General features: G+C 41.5%; 1 protein-coding gene across 1 annotated transcript in view; it reads right to left on the reverse strand.

The window, feature by feature from the left end:
- The window catches only part of Grb10 (growth factor receptor bound protein 10), a 153,922-nt gene extending 141,944 nt beyond the window's left edge, over positions 1-11,978 (reverse strand). The window contains exons 1-2 of the mRNA XM_071614766.1: positions 11,891-11,978; positions 5,012-5,116 (exon numbers count right to left, since the gene is read on the reverse strand). Of these exons, the coding sequence (XP_071470867.1) occupies positions 5,012-5,104 (93 nt within the window). The 5' untranslated portion in view covers positions 5,105-5,116; positions 11,891-11,978. The remainder of the gene's footprint in view (positions 1-5,011; positions 5,117-11,890) is intronic.
- Between the last annotated feature and the right edge of the window lie 6,708 nt (positions 11,979-18,686).

Below are 18,686 nucleotides of genomic sequence, written 5' to 3' on the forward strand. Positions count from 1 at the left end.
CTTGGCAGAAAATGTGCAAACCCTGTTCCAGTCATTTATTCCACAGACGGCTGTGTGGAGAAAAAAAAAAAAAAAAGATTCACAGTGTCCCCATCACACACCAGACACTGGAAATATGAAGGTCCATCTGAGATCCCAGAATTCCATCTCCTACAACATAGGAGATGTTATGTTGGCTTAAAAACTTTTTGGGGAAGTGCTATCAGTTACCCATGAACCCTGGAGAGACTCATATAATCTTAATGTGACATATCTGTTCTAAGCTACACTGCCATGCAGAGTTCCCCACAAACTGCCAAACCTAGGTTAAATCAGTTAAGAAATGTCTTCCCAGACAACTAGGTTAGTCTCCTTGGTATAATTAATTGGCATTTTCTCTTGTGTACAGTAGAAGACATACAGGTCCATCTAACAATGACTGTCAAACCAAAGAGACATATAGGAGAAGACACAAGGCCACTGTATTCCCCTCTACTGCCCTTGACCAATAAATTTTGAAAATCAATAGAAGCCAACAATCAATTTTTATCCACGGTATCAGTGATAAATAATACTACAAAAGCTGATAATAGTCTAATTGTTCTTGACCAAATTTAGAAGATTAAAGGTTACCAGGTTTCAAATTAAAAAAAAAAAAAAAGACAACGACGACGACAGGTTACTATCTTAGTTAACTTAATGTCATCGTGCCAAGAGATTCTAATTCCAGGGGCTCTTATTTTGGTCTCAAGCTGCATGTCTTAACAAGAACACTGGAATTTTAAGCTCCATCAAGATGTGGTCCCTGTTTTTGATGTAGTAGTGCTAGAGAAAGGAATGAGATTAATCCATTAGATCCAATTTTGTTGCATGAGGTTTTGCTCATAATTCAAAAGAACTGAAATAGAAAATACACCCATTTTAATTGATAAATAAAGTCTTTTCTGACAAGTTATTAAAGCATTTTGTTCTTGGCAAGACTTGAATACCTCACAAGTCAAGTAAAGACGCTGATTCTCTCTAAAGAAGGGATAAGTGACTTATTTTCTTTTATCCTGAAGATCAGGTTTCCAAAGAAACAAAAGTCGTTACCTGTGTGAGTCAGATTTCCATCACTATAACAAAATGCCTGAAATAAACAATATAAATATAAAAGGTTTATTTTGGCTCACAGTTGTGGAGCTTCCATCCACTCTATAATGAATTGGTTCCATTGCTTTTAGACATACAGCAAGGCAGCACATCATGGGAAAAGCACATGGTAGAGTAAAAACACTCTTACCACATGGCAAGGAAGGAAGGAAGGGAGGGAGGGAGGGAGGGAGGGAGGGAGGGACAGGAATCCTACAATCCCCCTCAAGAGCAATCTCCAATGACCTTCCACTATCCCACTTCCTCAAGGTACCACAACCTACCAATAGTACCCAGCTGGGGACCAAACCTTTAACACAAGTACCTTTGAGAGACATTTGAGATTCAAACTACAGCAACACCCTCATGTCAGAGAAAAACCCACCAAATCAAAAGCTTTATGACTTTCCTAAGGAAACACAAAGGAGGGTAGTGGCAACCACCAAAAAACATACTCTGAGGAAACCTTTCTACTCTTTGGCCGTCTTTCATTCATCCTCATTATTCTTATTCTTTCCCCACAACACTTTTTTTCTATTACCCTAAGTCTTCCCCCATCCCATTCTCCTTCTCCCTGCAGAAAATGGACACCCCTTCAGGATGAACAGATCATTCTCCCCTCTCCTTATCACCAATGCCCTCAGGCTTCCCCTGCCAGCACTGAATCCTGCCCAAAGCCTCTGCTTCACCCCATGATCGTGCTCTTTGCTCTGCCCCTCTATATCTATATCTGATCTCTCCCTCCCCACTGTCTCCTTCCCTTGGGTTTTAAATATTTGTGTGCAATTCCCATATTCAGAAGGAAAGGAGAGGAACGCTTTCTCTTACCATCTCCTCTCTGGCTCTTCAGTCTCTCTGCACTCTTCTTACAAATGTTGATAAAGCTTATTCTAAACCAGTTGCTTCCAATGCATCAAATCAATGCAGTCTCTTCAAACCATAATCTCTCCAGTGAAATTCTCTTCCAGCTTCTCCAAAGATCATAAGTACAAGACAACTCTCTTTCCGTGTTTCTCTCTGGCTCTCACACCCACCATTATCTGACTTGGCTGAACCTCTTCTGGATCCTGTACCCTAAGTGCATGTCTTCCCTAAGGTTATATATTTGGGATTAGATTGTATATAGGCTAAAGGGTTGTAACTGTGGTAAATATAGGCTTTGTTTTAAAACAGCTAGAAACTGTACAGTGAGCTGTGAGTGATTCTGATCCCTTGAAAACTTATTAGAGGCATTTAGAGTTCCCTTAGTGGTCTCATCTTACTCTTGGTCACTGGTGGTAGGCGAGGCTGAGGAAGGACAAGGAGTCCTCTCCAAGCCAAAGCAGCAGGTGCAGAATTTCAACCTGGAGTGGGGCGTGGAAACACGCTCTTGAAGAAGAAGCAAGCAAAGCAGAGCAGAAGACTGGAGTGGCTTCCCAAATTCCTTCCAAATCCACAAAAACAGAAAAGGCTTTACAGTAAAATAAGTTTGGGTTTTATACAAAGCCAAATGTTTTACTTTCTCCCAACACGTCTTTAAGCCTTTAATCTAGCAAGGCAGAGCTCTCAAGAGAAGTGGGAGGAAGTGTTTTTCAAACACGCTGTTACCTTCTCTCCCAGTTTTGGGTTTTCTTCTTCCATTCCCCACCCCCATTCTCCTCTTCCCTTCCCAGCCTCCCACCCTTCAGCCCCTCAAAGAACTGGCTGGGCAGGTGGAGTAGAGAACACACAGTGAGCACTCTACTCTACTGCTCAGAGAAGCGGATGGTCATCACTGCAAGCATATGAGCAGGGGAGCCGGACAGCAGGAGCAGACCTTACAGGATCACCCTGGCTTTTCTGTGGAGAATTGGCTGCAGCTGGGTGCAGAGAGAAATTGGGGTGAGGTTACTGAGAGTGTCTAAGTTGAGGACCATCTGTATATTTCCCTACTCATTTTTCAGCAGCTATTGCTCCTGAGGATTCTGAGGCTTAGGAATTAAGCAACACCTACATTTCACTGTTGTGGCTGGGACTTGGTCCTCTGAACCCCAGAGTATCCTGAGAATAGAAACCAATTGGGGTAAAGCATAATGACATGCATCTTGATCACACACACTTTGAGGCACAACAGTCTGTTTTCATGGATAATGTGAAATCCATGGATAAAAGGTTTCCCACTGCCACAGTTTGGAATGTAGCTTGAGCGTGTCCCCCAAAGGTTCATGTGCTGGACCATTAACTCCAGTGTGGCAGAGCTGGGAAGTGATCAAATCTTTAAGAGGTGGACATTAGTGCAAAGTAATTAGATCACAAGGACACTGCCTTCAGAAGGGATTAATGCTGGTCTTATGAGGTGAGTCCTTAAGAGAATGGCTTGTTACAAAGTGAGGCCACTCATGCTCTTGGCCTCTTCGACATACAGTCATTTCCCTTTCAGCTTCTTTGCCAGGTAGTGATACGGACAAGGAGATCTTCATCAGAGGTCAAGCAGATGGGGCCACCTGATCTTGAAGTTTCAGCTTCCAAAACTGTGAGCCAAATAAACATCTTACCTCTTTTCTCTATACATTACTCAGCCTTAGGAATTTTGTTACAGCAACAAGAAAATGGAGCAATATACCCCTCATCCACAAAAAAGGAAACAGTTGCAAGGACATTTCTTTCAAAACCACCATCAGAAGTCAGACACTCTATAATGATATGCTAAATTAAAGTACACATTATGCAAAAACTCTGGTTTTGTCACCTACAAAGGTTGGAATGGGTCTAGAATCTAATCTGTACCATGCTGAAATTGTTAAAACTCTAATGTTCTAGATGTTTACAAACACGTCAATCTTCTTTATGTAAAACTTGGATTTTTTATTTTAAAATTCCTAATGTCCAATTATAAAATAAAATTTTAAATGTTTTTATTTAAAAAAAAAAAAAAAAAAAAGATTATCTACTCTGGCCACACTGGTGCCAAACAGCCAGAGTCACTACAAATGACCATCAGGAGTTTTAGGTATGAAGTTGGCAAAATCTGCATGATCTGTCATTTCAAAGGAACATTCTCCCCCCCCCCCCCATTGGCTCTAAAAACTGCAATAACTAAGAAAGTAATCATCTTCTGATGAAATTATCCACATCAATCACACACATACTGGGCCCTCAGTCATCAACTCATCTATGAAATAATCCATCCAAAGGAAATAATCCCTTGACAGTACAAAGAAGAGGGCACCTTTGAAACGTTACCCTCTTCGCGTCTCCATCCTGTCTTTAGGCCCACAGCTCTGTTATTACTGAAAGCATGAAATGTTTTACATGTAGCTATTCAATCACAGTTGTACCTCTTATCATAAATCTCATCACATGTTATTACATTCCTGTATCTTCTCTTAACTGAGACTATAATTTTTTAAAAAATTAATCCTCCTTTCAACGTAGAATGAATTGTAACCGCCTGTTGATCTGAGGACTCTCTTGGCAATATTGTCGCCAGGCTGCCCCCATGCTCAAAAAGAAAAAAGAAAAGCCTATTTCTTAAAGACAGTTGGAATGTCTGGCCTTCAGATCATACATGGAAACACAGAGAAGCCCCTCGCAGTTCTCCACAGGGAAGCACCCTGAAACAAGTTCATTTTGCTACCTCAGGAACTAAATTTCCTTAGGAGCGGCCAGGGCAGAAAGTTCTTAGCAAAATTTACCTTCTTTTTTAATCATGAATCTTAAAGATGACCATAAGCAACATTTTGAGAGACAATGCTGTACATATAAAACATTGCATATACATAAAACCTATATATAAACTGAAGTAGCTGCAAACACTGGATAAAGATCACAAACCAAAAGAAAACAAAAAACAACAACAAAAAAACAGCAACAACAACAAAACAAACAAATTAAAAAATAAAATAAAATAAAAAACAACACCAAAATTGCCAAGATGCCTTACTTTTTGTTTTTTTGCACCTTTTCTTGTTTTCCACCTAAGCAGGTACACACGCAGACAAGGCTTCTGTTGGTTGTTCTTCTTCTGTGTCTCCATTTCTGGGCAATCCTGTTCAAGATAAGCTTTAATGGTGACAACAGAAGGAGAGTCTGGCAAGAGTCACTCTTGGGATGAGACATCTAGAAGTGCTAGAGCATGCTATCCTACAGTTTTAAATAACCAACAGTGGACATAAATACATAGGTAAGTATCATGCCAGAGTTTCCCAGGCCCACCCTCTTACATGTCCATGGCAATGCCAGAAATGCAAAGCTTTAGGATCACAAGAGTTATAGGAGTTCCCAGTATAAGTAGCTAGTCATTTTAGTAGAAGGGGCAAGACAGCAGGACCTTGGATAATGATCCACCCCAAGCCCCAAAGTAAAGCTTGCACTGATCTCCAGGGTCCCAAAATAGCTCATGCTGACCACAATGGGCCCTCCTGAACCAAAGGCTGGGGTATCTGAGGACAGCTCTCCCAGGAATTATCTTTAACCACCTTATGACACACCTGGAATAAATACAATAAAGGGTAAATTCTGAGGTCTCCACAGTGATTTAGCCACTGACACTAGAGATCAGACTCAGGAACAATTAACTGATCCACATGCATCCAGAACTTTCAGCCCTGTCAGAGAAGTTGTCTACGGCTTGGTGCCTCAGCTTACCTCGGACTTTGTCTTCCTCACCACTCAACCCTACTCTGTCCTAAACCAGAACTCAGATAACTAGCAGACTCACAGTCATGCACCAAACCAGATGTCCATGACCTCAGCAAAAGGAGACTAAATCCAAAAAGAATGACAGAAGGATAGATAAGGCATTCCTATAAGCCAAGAAAGATAAACAGATAAAGACAAAGCAACCTCCAGAAGCTGTATTTGAAACAGCAAAAGCCTGGAAACATCCAAATGTCCATCCCCACGTGGATGGATGATCTAACTGTGACATCATTAATTCTACTCAGCAATAAAAGGGAGCAAACTATCGATATGTGCTTTAACACAGATAATCTCAAAATAAATATGCTGAGTGGAAGAAGCCAGACAAAATACATTGATTCCCTTTATACAATGCTCTAGAAAACAAAAACTAATCTATAATGAGAGAAAGCAAATCCAGGAAAGGGTGGGTAAGGAAGGACTACAAAGGAGCATGGGAAAAACTGAAGTGATGGATATTTTCATCACCTCGATTCCCGCCATAGATCAAAACACAAAAAATTACACATTTTAAAAAATGTGTAGTTTATTGTCCTCAGTGTATGACACCTCAACAACTGTTTTTTAAAAAAATAAATAAAACAAATTGGGCAAGAGGCTACCAAGGGACTTGGTGTGACCAAGGACAAGTAGAGCAGTAGTTATGTTCTCAAGTTGTCGTGAACACTGAATTAGTGAATCAGGAAATCCTGAGTCACTGGCCCTGGAGGAAATAGAGGGAATAGAGGAACAGAGCTCTAGTCACATTTTTGTCAACCAACCAATATATGACCTTGGCTTACATGTGTTTCTGTTTAAAGACGCCTTACTTAAAATATATTGTTGATTCATTAACACTGAATTTACAGCCAACAACACTGTAACTCATGCCCAAACAACGATCATCTAACACAAGTATTTTCTCTATGAGCCATATTACAGCTTTCTTGAGCTCTGAAACACATCAACACTATGCTTTGGGGCCATTTCAAACAGTGAAATCACCACCAACAACAACAAAAAAATACAATGGGAAAAACACGACACCACATAGACTACCAAAAGGACACTTGTCCCCAGTACAAGAGCCTTCTTCAACCTCCACTGGGAATGTGTGTGTTTTCTCACAGCTCTCTGCATGTCCATGGATGATCACAAGGGTACCATGAATATGAATTTGGGGATTATAAAAAAGTTTTAGCAAATAGGCAAATTCACAAATATGTATCTAACTTCTTTGTGCCTTGATACCCTCATCTTTTTTTTAATATTTTTTTTAGTTGTAGTTGGACACAATACCTTTATTTTTATTTGTTTTTATTTTTTATGTGGTGCTGAGGATCGAACCCAGTGCCTCGCACGTGCTAGGCGAGCGCTCTACTGCTGAGCCACAGCCTCAGCCCCTGGTACCCTCAACCTTTAAATTGGAGAGAGGGATAGTTACTTCCCCTGACTACCATAAAGACCAAGTGTGCTCATCCCTGGGATCACTTAGAACAATACAAAGCACACACGAAGTGTGTTGAGTTTTAGCTGGTGTTCTTGTTGCCACTGGTATTACTCGGATCTGGACTCTATATCCATAGCTACAGGCACCTCCCTCTCTCCATGTGGCACGTACTTCTCTGCATTATTATCTACTTCCCTACACACCACTCCCAATATCTGTGAACATTCCAAGGACCAGACCACATTCTGTGACATCAGAGGCGCCACAGATCGTGCCTAAGCTGAGACTGCTGGGTTTTGATCTCTGTAACTTATCTTAAATACCATACAAACTGCTTTGATTTGCAGTACACTATGTTCAAATGTAACTTTGGCATCATCACTGCTTAAAAACCTCAAGCTTAAGGAAATAATACCAGCTACCTTATCTCTAAATACGCCAATGCCCCCAAATTATCAGAAACTTACCAATACTAATATTTTAATGTAATTTCAACTCTTGAGAAAAACTTATTTTATAGATACAATGGAAGTCACCAAAATTAAGGCACCATGATTTCCTGAGTAGCAATCGGATCTTTTCCTGACTCTGATGGACAGAAATAATGGCAGAAATACTGTTTTTGTTTTGAATCTTCAGAATGATAGCAAAAAGACAGACTAACGACTTGAAAAGACAGAGAAGACTGACAAGTTATCAACCACTAAGATTACTGAGTCATAATCCTTCCAATTTTGGAAAATGCTGGAATTTTAAAAATCATCCATTTTGCTTTATAAGTATTTTTCCTCTAATAGGTAGGATCCTGACAATTAAAATTATCTTTTATAACTTTCTCCTTAACATTCAATAGCCATGAGAGAATAAAAGCTTTCAAACAGGAGACTTCAAACCTCCAAAGTAGAGCCTTCCAATTCCAAACAAGATGAAGTATGATCAATCCTAGAACAAGCCAAGGAAGACTCAAGAAAGTGGCCAAAAGAAGTCAGATTGTGAAGGGGCCTCAGGAGGAATATGGTAGTGAGTTCCCACGTTCTTTATTCCTCTTCGAATCCCAGACAGGATACTGTGCTAGTCTCCAGCCCAGAACTGCCAACAGACTCAGGTCAGAAAAGCTCCAAGAAAGCCTGTCCCTCAGCCAAAGGATCAAGAAAAGCCCAACCACATGCTAACAGTTTCCTGACACTCTAGTTTCTGGGGGGAGCTAAGTAAGAAGCTAATTTTCTACCCCTTCCTGGCTGCTTGCATAAGCAGGTACTCACACTCTAATCTTCAAGCATGGTGTCTGTTAACAAAATGGGAGCAGATCTATCTCCCACTTGGAAGCAGGCAGTGAGCCAATTCCTCCTCAGGGGTAAAGTAGGTAAAGTTCAACAGAGAGCTCAAGTTATAACCCCACCCCGGGTCCATGCGGAGAACATGGTGGTCAGAGGTAGAACTAAATGACGTCTGCTTCCTCCTCACCTCCCATGTAATCTGTCTCCACCCACATCCTACAATGTTGAAGCAGTGTGTGTGTGAGCCCTTCACCTCCACATCCCCTAATGTGGGTGTTAGCACTGCCCAGCAAGGAACAGAATACCCACACCAACTCAGATCTACACACTACAGGTCAATAGTGAATCTGCCTTCTAGATTAAATAGAATCCAGATTCACACAAAGTAATACTCAAAATGACTAGAATCCAAGTGAAAATCACCTTTCAGACCAAGAATGAGGACAATGACAACTTGAATGAGAAAACACAATTATCAAGTGCCAACACCAAGAAGACAGAGAGGCTGGAATTATCTGACAAGAATTTTAAAGCATACATCATAAAAATGCTTCCACAAGAATCACAAACACTCTTGAAACAAAGAGCTAATGTGCTACATTTCTAAGTTACTCACAAGTAGAGAGATTATTTTTCTTCCTTTATTCTTGGTGATTTTTAGATTCTGTGGATCAGTGAACAACGTGTTAAGACTCCAACATATTAGAAGCCAACTGAGGCAACAATTCAACCAGGTGATTATCAAGATTCTGCCGGAAGAGGCATTATACAGGGATAGCAAGACAAATGATATATGATATGTTTTCTGGTGCAATGTGTTGAAAGGGGACACACACAAAACCACCAAATCAAAATGTACTGGGTTAAGTGCCCCAATAAGGCAAAAATAAAACAATAAGGGAACTCCACAGGATAACACAAGTCCAACAAAAGAATATGAAAGTGTTTTCATATAGATCAAACAGTAGACAAACAGATGGGGGAACAAGAAATGCAAAAATAGAGGATAAGGGGTATTAACTGTTAAAGAAGGCAAAAACAACAAGATGTCATGAAAGGCAGCAAGATACAACACCACAGTGTACAAGAGTTTCTCAAAGACCAGATCATGACTATCTGACCTTACCGACCAGTTGTGCGACACAGCTGCTGCAATTTTCCAACTTAGGAAAGAAAAAGGTAGAAGTCATATCATTTTTAAGTTAGAGTCTCAGAATGTTTTGGTTTACAGTATACCATAAATGAGAAAGAACGATCAACCATTGCAACCGGGCAGAGAAATGACTGCTTAATAAGAATGGGTGTAGCCACAATAATGCGCCCTCCTCCGATTGAATCTTCCAGGGTAAGCAGAGCAAGCAGAGAACCACCCTCTTCTATGAGAAAAGCCCACTGAGAGCTGCACCCTGGGGAGGTTGATCAGTCCCCAACAGCCAGGAACAGGAGAGTGTCTTCCTCAAGGTGCAGTAGCACTAATGGGAAGCTGCTGCACTGAATACTGAGCTTGAGGATGTCATGCTCTGAACCCAACTCAACTGTTGATCCTAGAAATTTTCTAATAAGAACAAAATGAGCAGGCAAAAATGGAGATAGAAGAGAGCCAAACTAGACCCAAAGAGGTACAGGCTTAAGGCAAACACTCGGTCCTCTTTAGTTCCAAGAGTAGGAGAACAGAAAGAAAATGGAATGATTAAGACACTCACACAGTAGTCCTACATTATCCATGCAGGATAATCCAAGACCCCCTCCCCACCCCTTGTGGATGCCTGAGATGGCAGGTAGTACTGAACAATATAATACCATGTTTTTTCCTACACATATATACCACCCATGATAAAGCTTAATTTATAAATTAAGCACAGTAGGAGATTAATCATAATAACTAATAATAAAACAACAATTATGATAAGATAATAAAAGTTATGTGAATGTGGTCTCTCTTTCAAAATATCTTACTGTACCATAACTGTGACTTCAGGTTACACTTGACCACATGTAAATGAAAACATGGAATGTAAAATCCAGATAAAACTGGATGACTAACCCTTTCTTCTCTCCTCACTATGACCACAAATAAACAGGGATGGCCTTGAGATGCAGTAAACACTGAAGAAAAAAGCAAGGCCTATCCTGATACCCGCCTAACCCCCTCATAATCTATCCTGTGAGGCTCCATCACATAGGGTCCCTGATTCCCACGTATAGCTTCGTCTACACCCAGGCCTGGGTGCCTTTAACTGAGACACTCTGCAAACCATAAGGTGCTCTGACAATAGCTGGTTCCTCTCACACCCTCTTGTTTTGTATCATCCTTCTAATACCCTAAGGAATTGGGCTTCAACTTTTAGGTGAAACAGAACACAAGCTCTTGACAGAATATCTTTCTACTAAAAATATACTCCCTCCAGGCAGGGACTTTGGCCATCTAGTGCCCATGGTGCTTGCAGCACACAGGACAGTACCTGGTACTAGGTGGGTGTGCACCGGTAACTTATGGAATGAATACCAACAAGTTAGGAAATTGAGAACTAATCCTCTTAACAATTTCAATCAAATACATTCTAAAACATTCCCAAGTTAACTGCATCTAGCTTTGGGTCAGTTTTTTTAGTGCAGAGGCTTATCAGGGATGCCAGTGGCCCTGGTGGGGTTGGCACTGTCTTAGAGAGAACGTACATTCCAGAGCATAGAACCTAGAGAGTACCACCCATGCTACTATCAACATCTCCATCAGATTAGGTTTTAGTACCTGTCTGGCAAGGACTTGGGGTGCAATGTGAAGCCATGTAACAAATCAACAAAAACAGAAGTTTTAGACTTTTTCTCTTGGACTCATCCTTGGAGAACCCAATCGTAACATCTATCTTGGTGAACAATGGGAAGAAACAAGAGCATGCAGGTCAGATGTCCTGCCCTGGATCCCAGGTCCTCTCAGCTCAGTCAGTGAAGCCCATGCCCACTCAAGATCACAGCAGACCTACACACACCTTGTGGGAAACAAGTCAGAGGTCAAGATGCCCTCCACCCCAGCCCAATTTGTGGTAGCCCACCTTTACAAACAACAGCTACCAACTCTGAAGGCCCACAGTGTGACAAGTTGCCCAGAACAACCCAGGAGGCAGCACTGATACCCCAACCTCATGGAAGGGCAAAAGGGACCTGCAAGATCAAGTGGCCCAGCTCTCCCAACACACCCATCCCAGCTCAGTGTTCCCAAGCACAACGGAGCCAAAGAGGAGCAAGAGAAAGAACAGACAGGCAAGGAAACGCCCTTGGGAACCCTAGAATAAAGGAGCTAGTGTTAGTCTTTGTCTATAGTGACATGCATTTATTGACCTTGCCTTGATCAATATTTAACAGACAACTCTCCTGCAAAGAAAGGCACTATCTGTAGCTGAAAACACCCAGGACTTACCTGTCAGCAGCTGGCTCAGCGGCTCTGACTGCCTGGGAGGCCAACCAGGATTCACTGACAACAGAGGTGAGAACCCCTCCAGTCACTGGGTCGCTGCTCCCCAGGGCTGTCTCCTCCCACTCAGCATCGCTGTCAGCACCAAAGCTGAAAAGTCAAAGAGACCATCACTGAACTTGGATCAAACTTTTAAGACATAAATGTGCACTTCACACGGATACCCGGGACTGAATTTTTTTTTTTCCAAGGAAATGGTTTAAAAGACTCTTCCCAAGAACAAAACAAGAAAGCGAGTCCACGAAAAGTAGGTTTCTAGTTGCCACTTCCACCAAGACACCAGAAGATCAAAGGAAAGACTCAAGATGAAGTTGACCTAGAAGTCTCAAGCCCAGGTCAAAGACCACATCCTTCAAGGGATTCTCCCAGATAAACCCATACCCGCCACCAACCCCACGGAGACTTGTCTCCACCTCAGACCAGACACCAGCCCATGAAACCCCACACCAATCTCCACATAGGGTCACTGAGCAGAGAACAATGCACACAGATTCCCCACAGCAGAGGGAGGCAGGCCTGCAGCTTGGCTCCTACCCCTTCCCATCGACTTTGATTCATTTACTTAAGTTCTATGCCCTGGCAGTCCAAGGTACTATTCCAGTCATGGAGAGGGTGGTGAGAAACCCTTGTCCTTCAGGAGGAAGCTTTGTAGTGAACTGGGCGATTCATTCACCTTCCCAAACCCTGGCTCTTCAGTAGGGCACTAGGGATAAAACCCACATCATCGGGGATTTTAGTATATTGCACTGGGGTGCCACTGTGTAATATTGCTGGATGGAACATACTCCTAAATGACTTACAAGAGTGATTAACACAGAGCAAGGGCGTAAAAAAAGGAGACTTTATTATGGTTGTTGCTGTTTTGGGTGTCTCCCGCCCTATCTGGTACACTTGTGACATGGGTGTGCTCTGAACAGGTCACTCAATGAAGAACAACTAGATTTCCCTAACATTAAAGGGTGAAAACAAAGCCTACCAGCCTCCTACCTGTCATGGAAGAAGTCCTGAGCTCAGAATCCGGATAAACAATCTGCAAATACAGCCATTTTGGTGTGTCCTGTAAGGCACCCTGTCTAAGAACTCAACCTTGAAAACCAGACAGCCTTGGTTTATCTCCTGACACAGCAGGTGATATTTGGGCAAATTATTAAACTCATTGAGCCTCAGTGTCCCCAGTTACAAAACAAACCAAAAAAAAAAAAAAAACAGTACCTCCCTTGTACAACCTTGACAAGAAATAAATGAGTTAATGCACATAAAGACTTAGGACAAGATCCAACATCCAGTAAACACTAAACAAATACTAGTTATCATGACCTATAACATGCCAAACAATTTCCTCATAATCAGATACAAAGTTAAACACCTGCAAACTGCAAGCTTGATGTTTAAAGAGGATCTTGATCTCTTCAGGACCCAAATGGGAAATTCAAGACCATTTGACTACTGAAGGCTCCATATGTATACTTCAAGGTAATTTATTAAGGGTACCTACTTTAATCCTTTAAAAAAAAGAATTAGAATATTTGAAAAGTATCACAATGATGATGTCATCCTGAACATGTTGAAATTCAAGTAGCTAGTGGAATAAAATTTGGGGGGTGGGGGGTGGGAAAGGAAGGTAAAAAAGCAAGGTACACAGTAAAAAAAAAAAACAAATGGTTTTTTGAAATGGCAGTGGGCCAGAACATTGGGAAATGGACTTTGGGTCACCATAATGACAGCTTATGAATCACTTGTAATCCTTATATCCTGAGGGGCTTCCATCTCCAGGGAACCTAATCTTTTCCTGAATTCTGATCCGAATGCCCCAGGACCACTTCCCAATGCATCTGCCAAGCATATGCCTTCAAAAATCAGAACATATGCTTAGGAGATCTGTTTTTTTTAATTGTGGTTGGGCACAAGAAATTGATTTATAATTAAGGTAAAAGGAAATAGAGTTGTCCTGTCAAGCTCATCACTACTTCAACCATTTTTGTCTATTTTCAAGAAAGTTGATAAGAAACTTTAATTTTCAAAGACAATAGGAATTTTGAATTTGACAAACTGAACAGAGTGACTAAGATACATCCCTTGACAATAACCTCAGTGCTGACTGGTTGCCATCAAAGAGCCCGCTGCAAACACAACCTCTGAGCACTGTTCAGGACAGTTCATCGGCACCTACACCCAGCAGGAAAACACCCAGAACACAGATCAGCACGTTTCACACGCTGACCTTGACCATGGGACAGGCACCTAAAGAGTCCAGATGGAACTCACTTCTGTCTATTTCCCCGATCAGTAAAGAGAGTGCTTCTCTTGCAGTTTTCCAGTCAGACGTGACAAAAACTTAAGATCCTATTAAAGAATATACTAACCTGGGCAAAAATAAATGTTTTATTTACTTCTAAAATATTTCAGGAACAAAATGCCTCTTGATTCCTGTCGAGGATCTTTGATATCTTCCAAAAATTCCTATAAAGTTTTCCTTCTGTCTAGCTTTCTCACACTAAATATTTAGAGTAATAACAGTGACTATTTAGACACCCAACAAATCACAACTTTCACCACAAAGACTTTCAGCCTCTTTGCCAGACAGCTCTGGAGTGAAGTCTAGGCTTTCTCAAAAGGCAACAGAATACCTTTAATTTACAAAAATTAAATTCCATATTGGACTAATATCAGAGACGACTGTGTTTTCACTAAGTAAGAAGGCATTTATGAGGACAAATTAAGAAATACATGAATAAAATGAAATTGAAGAAAAGGCTAATTCCTATAAAAAGTAATTATAGAATTTCAGAATGCTGTTGCTAAAACTTGTAGACAGCTTAAAAGTGAATCAATAATTAAATACAGGGGTTGGGTGTAGCTCAGTGGAAGAGGACTTGCCTAGTATGTTCAAGGCCATAAATTCAACCCCCAGCACTGCCAAAAGAAAAAAAAAAAAAAAAAACATTAAATACAAAAAGGCCACACTTCACGCCACTTGTATTGGGGGCACCTTCAGACAGTGCACAGTCTAAATGCTGTAACTCCTCAGAACATGAGGACAAAGGAATACAGCAGAGGAAGTAAGTTAAAATGCAGGACGTTTTTCACCTAACTGCCAACGTCAGACATTCAAATTCAAACACACAGAAAACTTAAGCAACAACTTAGCTGTTATAGCCCTTTTCATCTTGTCCAACCCCACAAGGGTCCTTCCTTCAGTGACTCATCCACCAGCCGACACCAAGAGAGGTCCATAGAGATGGTGCACCTGGCCATGGGACAGATGCTGACACAACAGAAAGACCTTTGGAACTGGCTGCCATCACTGAAACCAACAAAACCTAACCTAAAAGTATAGACGAGCCCAGGCTTCACCTACGTCTCAATTTTAGACTCAAGTAAAACCAACAGTAACAGTTCCATTTACAACTTTCTCTCATACCTTTTTTCCACACAATCCACCAGCCTTTGGATTAGCTTTGGTTGTAGAAGCAAATGAAAGCCACCCACTTCCTTCCATCTCAGTGGCCGCCACCTCTCCCTGACATGAACACTGCCTCTTCATCTCCTAGTACCTTCTCTGTGCCCACCCACCATTCTCCAACTCCACAAGGCCTATGACTTAGTAATGGTTACATGCCATGAAAATCCATTTTCTGTTGCTCTAACAAAATACTTGAGACCAGGTAACTTAATGTATGGATGGAAGGATTGTTTCCAACAGATGAAATTTGGGGGCAAACCTTCAAACCATAGCATTCTTCCCTAGCCCCTAAAATTCAGATCCTTCTCACATGCAAAATACATTCATTCCACCCCCACAGCTAGAAAATTTCAGCTCCTTCCAGCATCAACTCAGAAGTCCAAAGTCCAGAGTCTCACGTGAATCAGTGATGGGTGAGATTCACAGCACTACTCATCCTATGGTAAATTCCCTCCTTCTGTGAATCTGTGAAATTGAAACAAGTCGTCTACTTCCAGACCATAATGGTGAGACAGGCACAGGACAGACATTTTCATTCTGAAGGGGAGAAATAAGCAAGAAGAAAGGAATAATAGGTCCCAAGAAAATCCAAAACCTAACAGGGTAAACACCATTAAATCTCAAAGCTCCAGAAAAAAATTCCTTAACTCCATATCCCACTTCATGGATACATCTAGTACAGAGGCAGGCCCCCAAGGCCTTGGACAGCCATAACCCCACAGCTTTGATGGGTGCAGACCATGCATCAGCTCTCTCAGGTTGGAGTCTCATGACTGCAGATCTCCCAGCTCCAGCCCACACTCATAATTCTAAAACTCCAGGGTCTTGGTAGTGGTCCAATTCCCACAGACACTGCCCTAGTGGGGACTGTGTGCAACAAGTCTCTGCCTGGTCCATGGCCATCCACAACAGCCTTTGAAATCTAGGGGGGCATGCTCTGAGGATATCTAAGTAGCCGTGCCCCGGAGACCTTACATTCTGTTTTTCTGAAGAATTAATACCACGTAACCTGGCCATCATTTACAGATTTTTTCCCTCCGGAGCAGCAGGTTTAGCCATGCCTGGGGCCACCTAAATCATAGCTGGAGACACCATGGAGCACTGTACCAAAATGCTGAGAGCAGCAGCAGTGCAGACTCAGGCGGTTCTGTGCAGTAAGCCCTTGGAGAATGCCCCAGGCTCATCCCCAGAAACCATTCAGGCCTCTTAGATCTCTGGGAGGGACAGACTTGAAGATCTCTAGGTTGCTTTCTGGGTCCTTCTCCCAATGTCTTGCTAAATAGCACCTTGCTTCCTTCTCTCCCTATTAATCTCTTAAGCAAAATATCACTTGGCCACACCTTAGATTTTCTCTTATAAAAATGCTGTCATTCTCTACCACATGGGCAGGCTAAGAATTTTGCAAATCTTTCCACCCTTTCCCATGTCCTTAATTATAAATTCTATGTTGAAGTCATCTCTTTGCTCTCTCATTTCACTATAAGCAGTCAAAAGTAGGCACGCAGCAGCTTGACGTCTTTGCTGCTTAGAAATTTCTTTCACCAGATATCCTAATTCATTGCTCCAAAGTTCTACATTTTACAAAGTCCTGGGACATAGACACAATTCTGCAAAGCTGTTCGCCACTATTAGAAAGAATGGCCTTCACTCTAGTATCCTCCACACTCCTCCTCATTTTTGTCTGAGACCGAATCAGAATGCCTTTCTCTAACATCTCTATCAACATTCTGATCATAACCACTTAAGTAATCTTTGAGAAGTTCCAGATTTTTCCTCAACTGCTCACCTCCTGAGTCCTCACCAGAATCATTCTTATTGCTACATTCATGGCAAAACAGGATTTTTCTAGCCTGCTTTTCTAGATTCTTCCAGCCTCTACTCATTACCCATTTCCAAAGCTGTTTCAACACTTTCAGGTATTTGTTACAGCAAGGGCCTACTTCTCGGTACCAATTTTCTATCTTCATCCATTTTTGTCTTATATAACAAAATACCTGAGACTGTGTAATTTACACGGAAGTTCACTGGAAGCTGAGAAGTCCAAGAGCAAGGCACCAGCATATGCTGGACATCTGGTGAGGGCCTTCCTGATGCATTACCACATAGTGGACAACATCACATGTTGAAGTGACCAAACATAGAAGATTTGCTTCTTGGTCAGTGCAAACACAAAGAGCACAACCAGAAGATAAAAGAATGGAGAAATATTAACCATAGCATGTAAAGAGAGCACCAGAGTTGTCCACAAAGCAATGTTCTCCCAGATTAAAGGAAGCTTGGTGATTTGATTTGGCAATCTATATATATATATATTCATTTTAGGGGGAGATGCATTCCTGAGCATGCACAGTTTAGAATGTCCACTTCTGCTCATGCTCTTATCAGCGTCACAGTTCAAGAAGAAAAGATGGCAGGTGCATTCCTAAGCACGCTCACCTCAGGTCAAGGTTATAGAGGACAAAGTAAAAAGTTAAAATGGTGGACAAAAAAATGTAGGGTGGCCAACATGGATGATTCTGGGCATGCTCAGTTCAGGGTCGGAAAAATGACAGACATAAAAATTTCTGGGCATGGGCTGGGGATGTGGCTCAAGCGGTAACGCACTCGCCTGGCATGCGCAGGGCGCTGGGTTCGATCCTCAGCACCACATATAAAAATAAAATAAAATAAAGACGTTGTGTCCACCAAAAAATAAAAAAATAAATATTCTCTCTCTCTCTCTCTCTCTCTCTCTCTCTCTCTCTCTCTCTCTCTCAAAAAAAAAAAAAAAAAAAAATTTCTGGGCATGTTAAGTTCAATATCATAACAAGCCATGTGTTTGCTAGGAAGTTAAGAAGGGTAAAAAAGAAAAACAAAAACTTAAGAGTGTCTTCAAGATTTTGGAGATCATGGCTGACTCTCTAAGTTTCTCCAAAAAGTTTTAGCTAAGACAAGAGAAAAGATAATTTAAAGGTACCCCAATGTAGGGATCTGATCCTAAAAGTGCCTCTCACTCAACAACCAATGGCCAGAGCAAGCATACCAGCTCAGGTCTCTTTTTCTTCTTACAAAGTCACTAATTCCATCACGGGGGCTCCACCATCATGACCTCATCTAATTTTGATTGCTTCCAAAAGGCCCACTTCTAAATATCATTAATATATGAATTTAGGGATTCAGTTCCCAACACATGAAATTTAGGGGGACACATTCAACCTACAACACTTGCTACACTCTAAATGCATACAAACACTCAAAACCAGCTGCCATGTGTGATCCAAGGGCTCCTGCCTCCCCTCA

Source organism: Marmota flaviventris, chromosome 1 (assembly GCF_047511675.1).
Source record: "Marmota flaviventris isolate mMarFla1 chromosome 1, mMarFla1.hap1, whole genome shotgun sequence".
NCBI classification, from domain to species: Eukaryota; Metazoa; Chordata; class Mammalia; order Rodentia; family Sciuridae; genus Marmota; species Marmota flaviventris.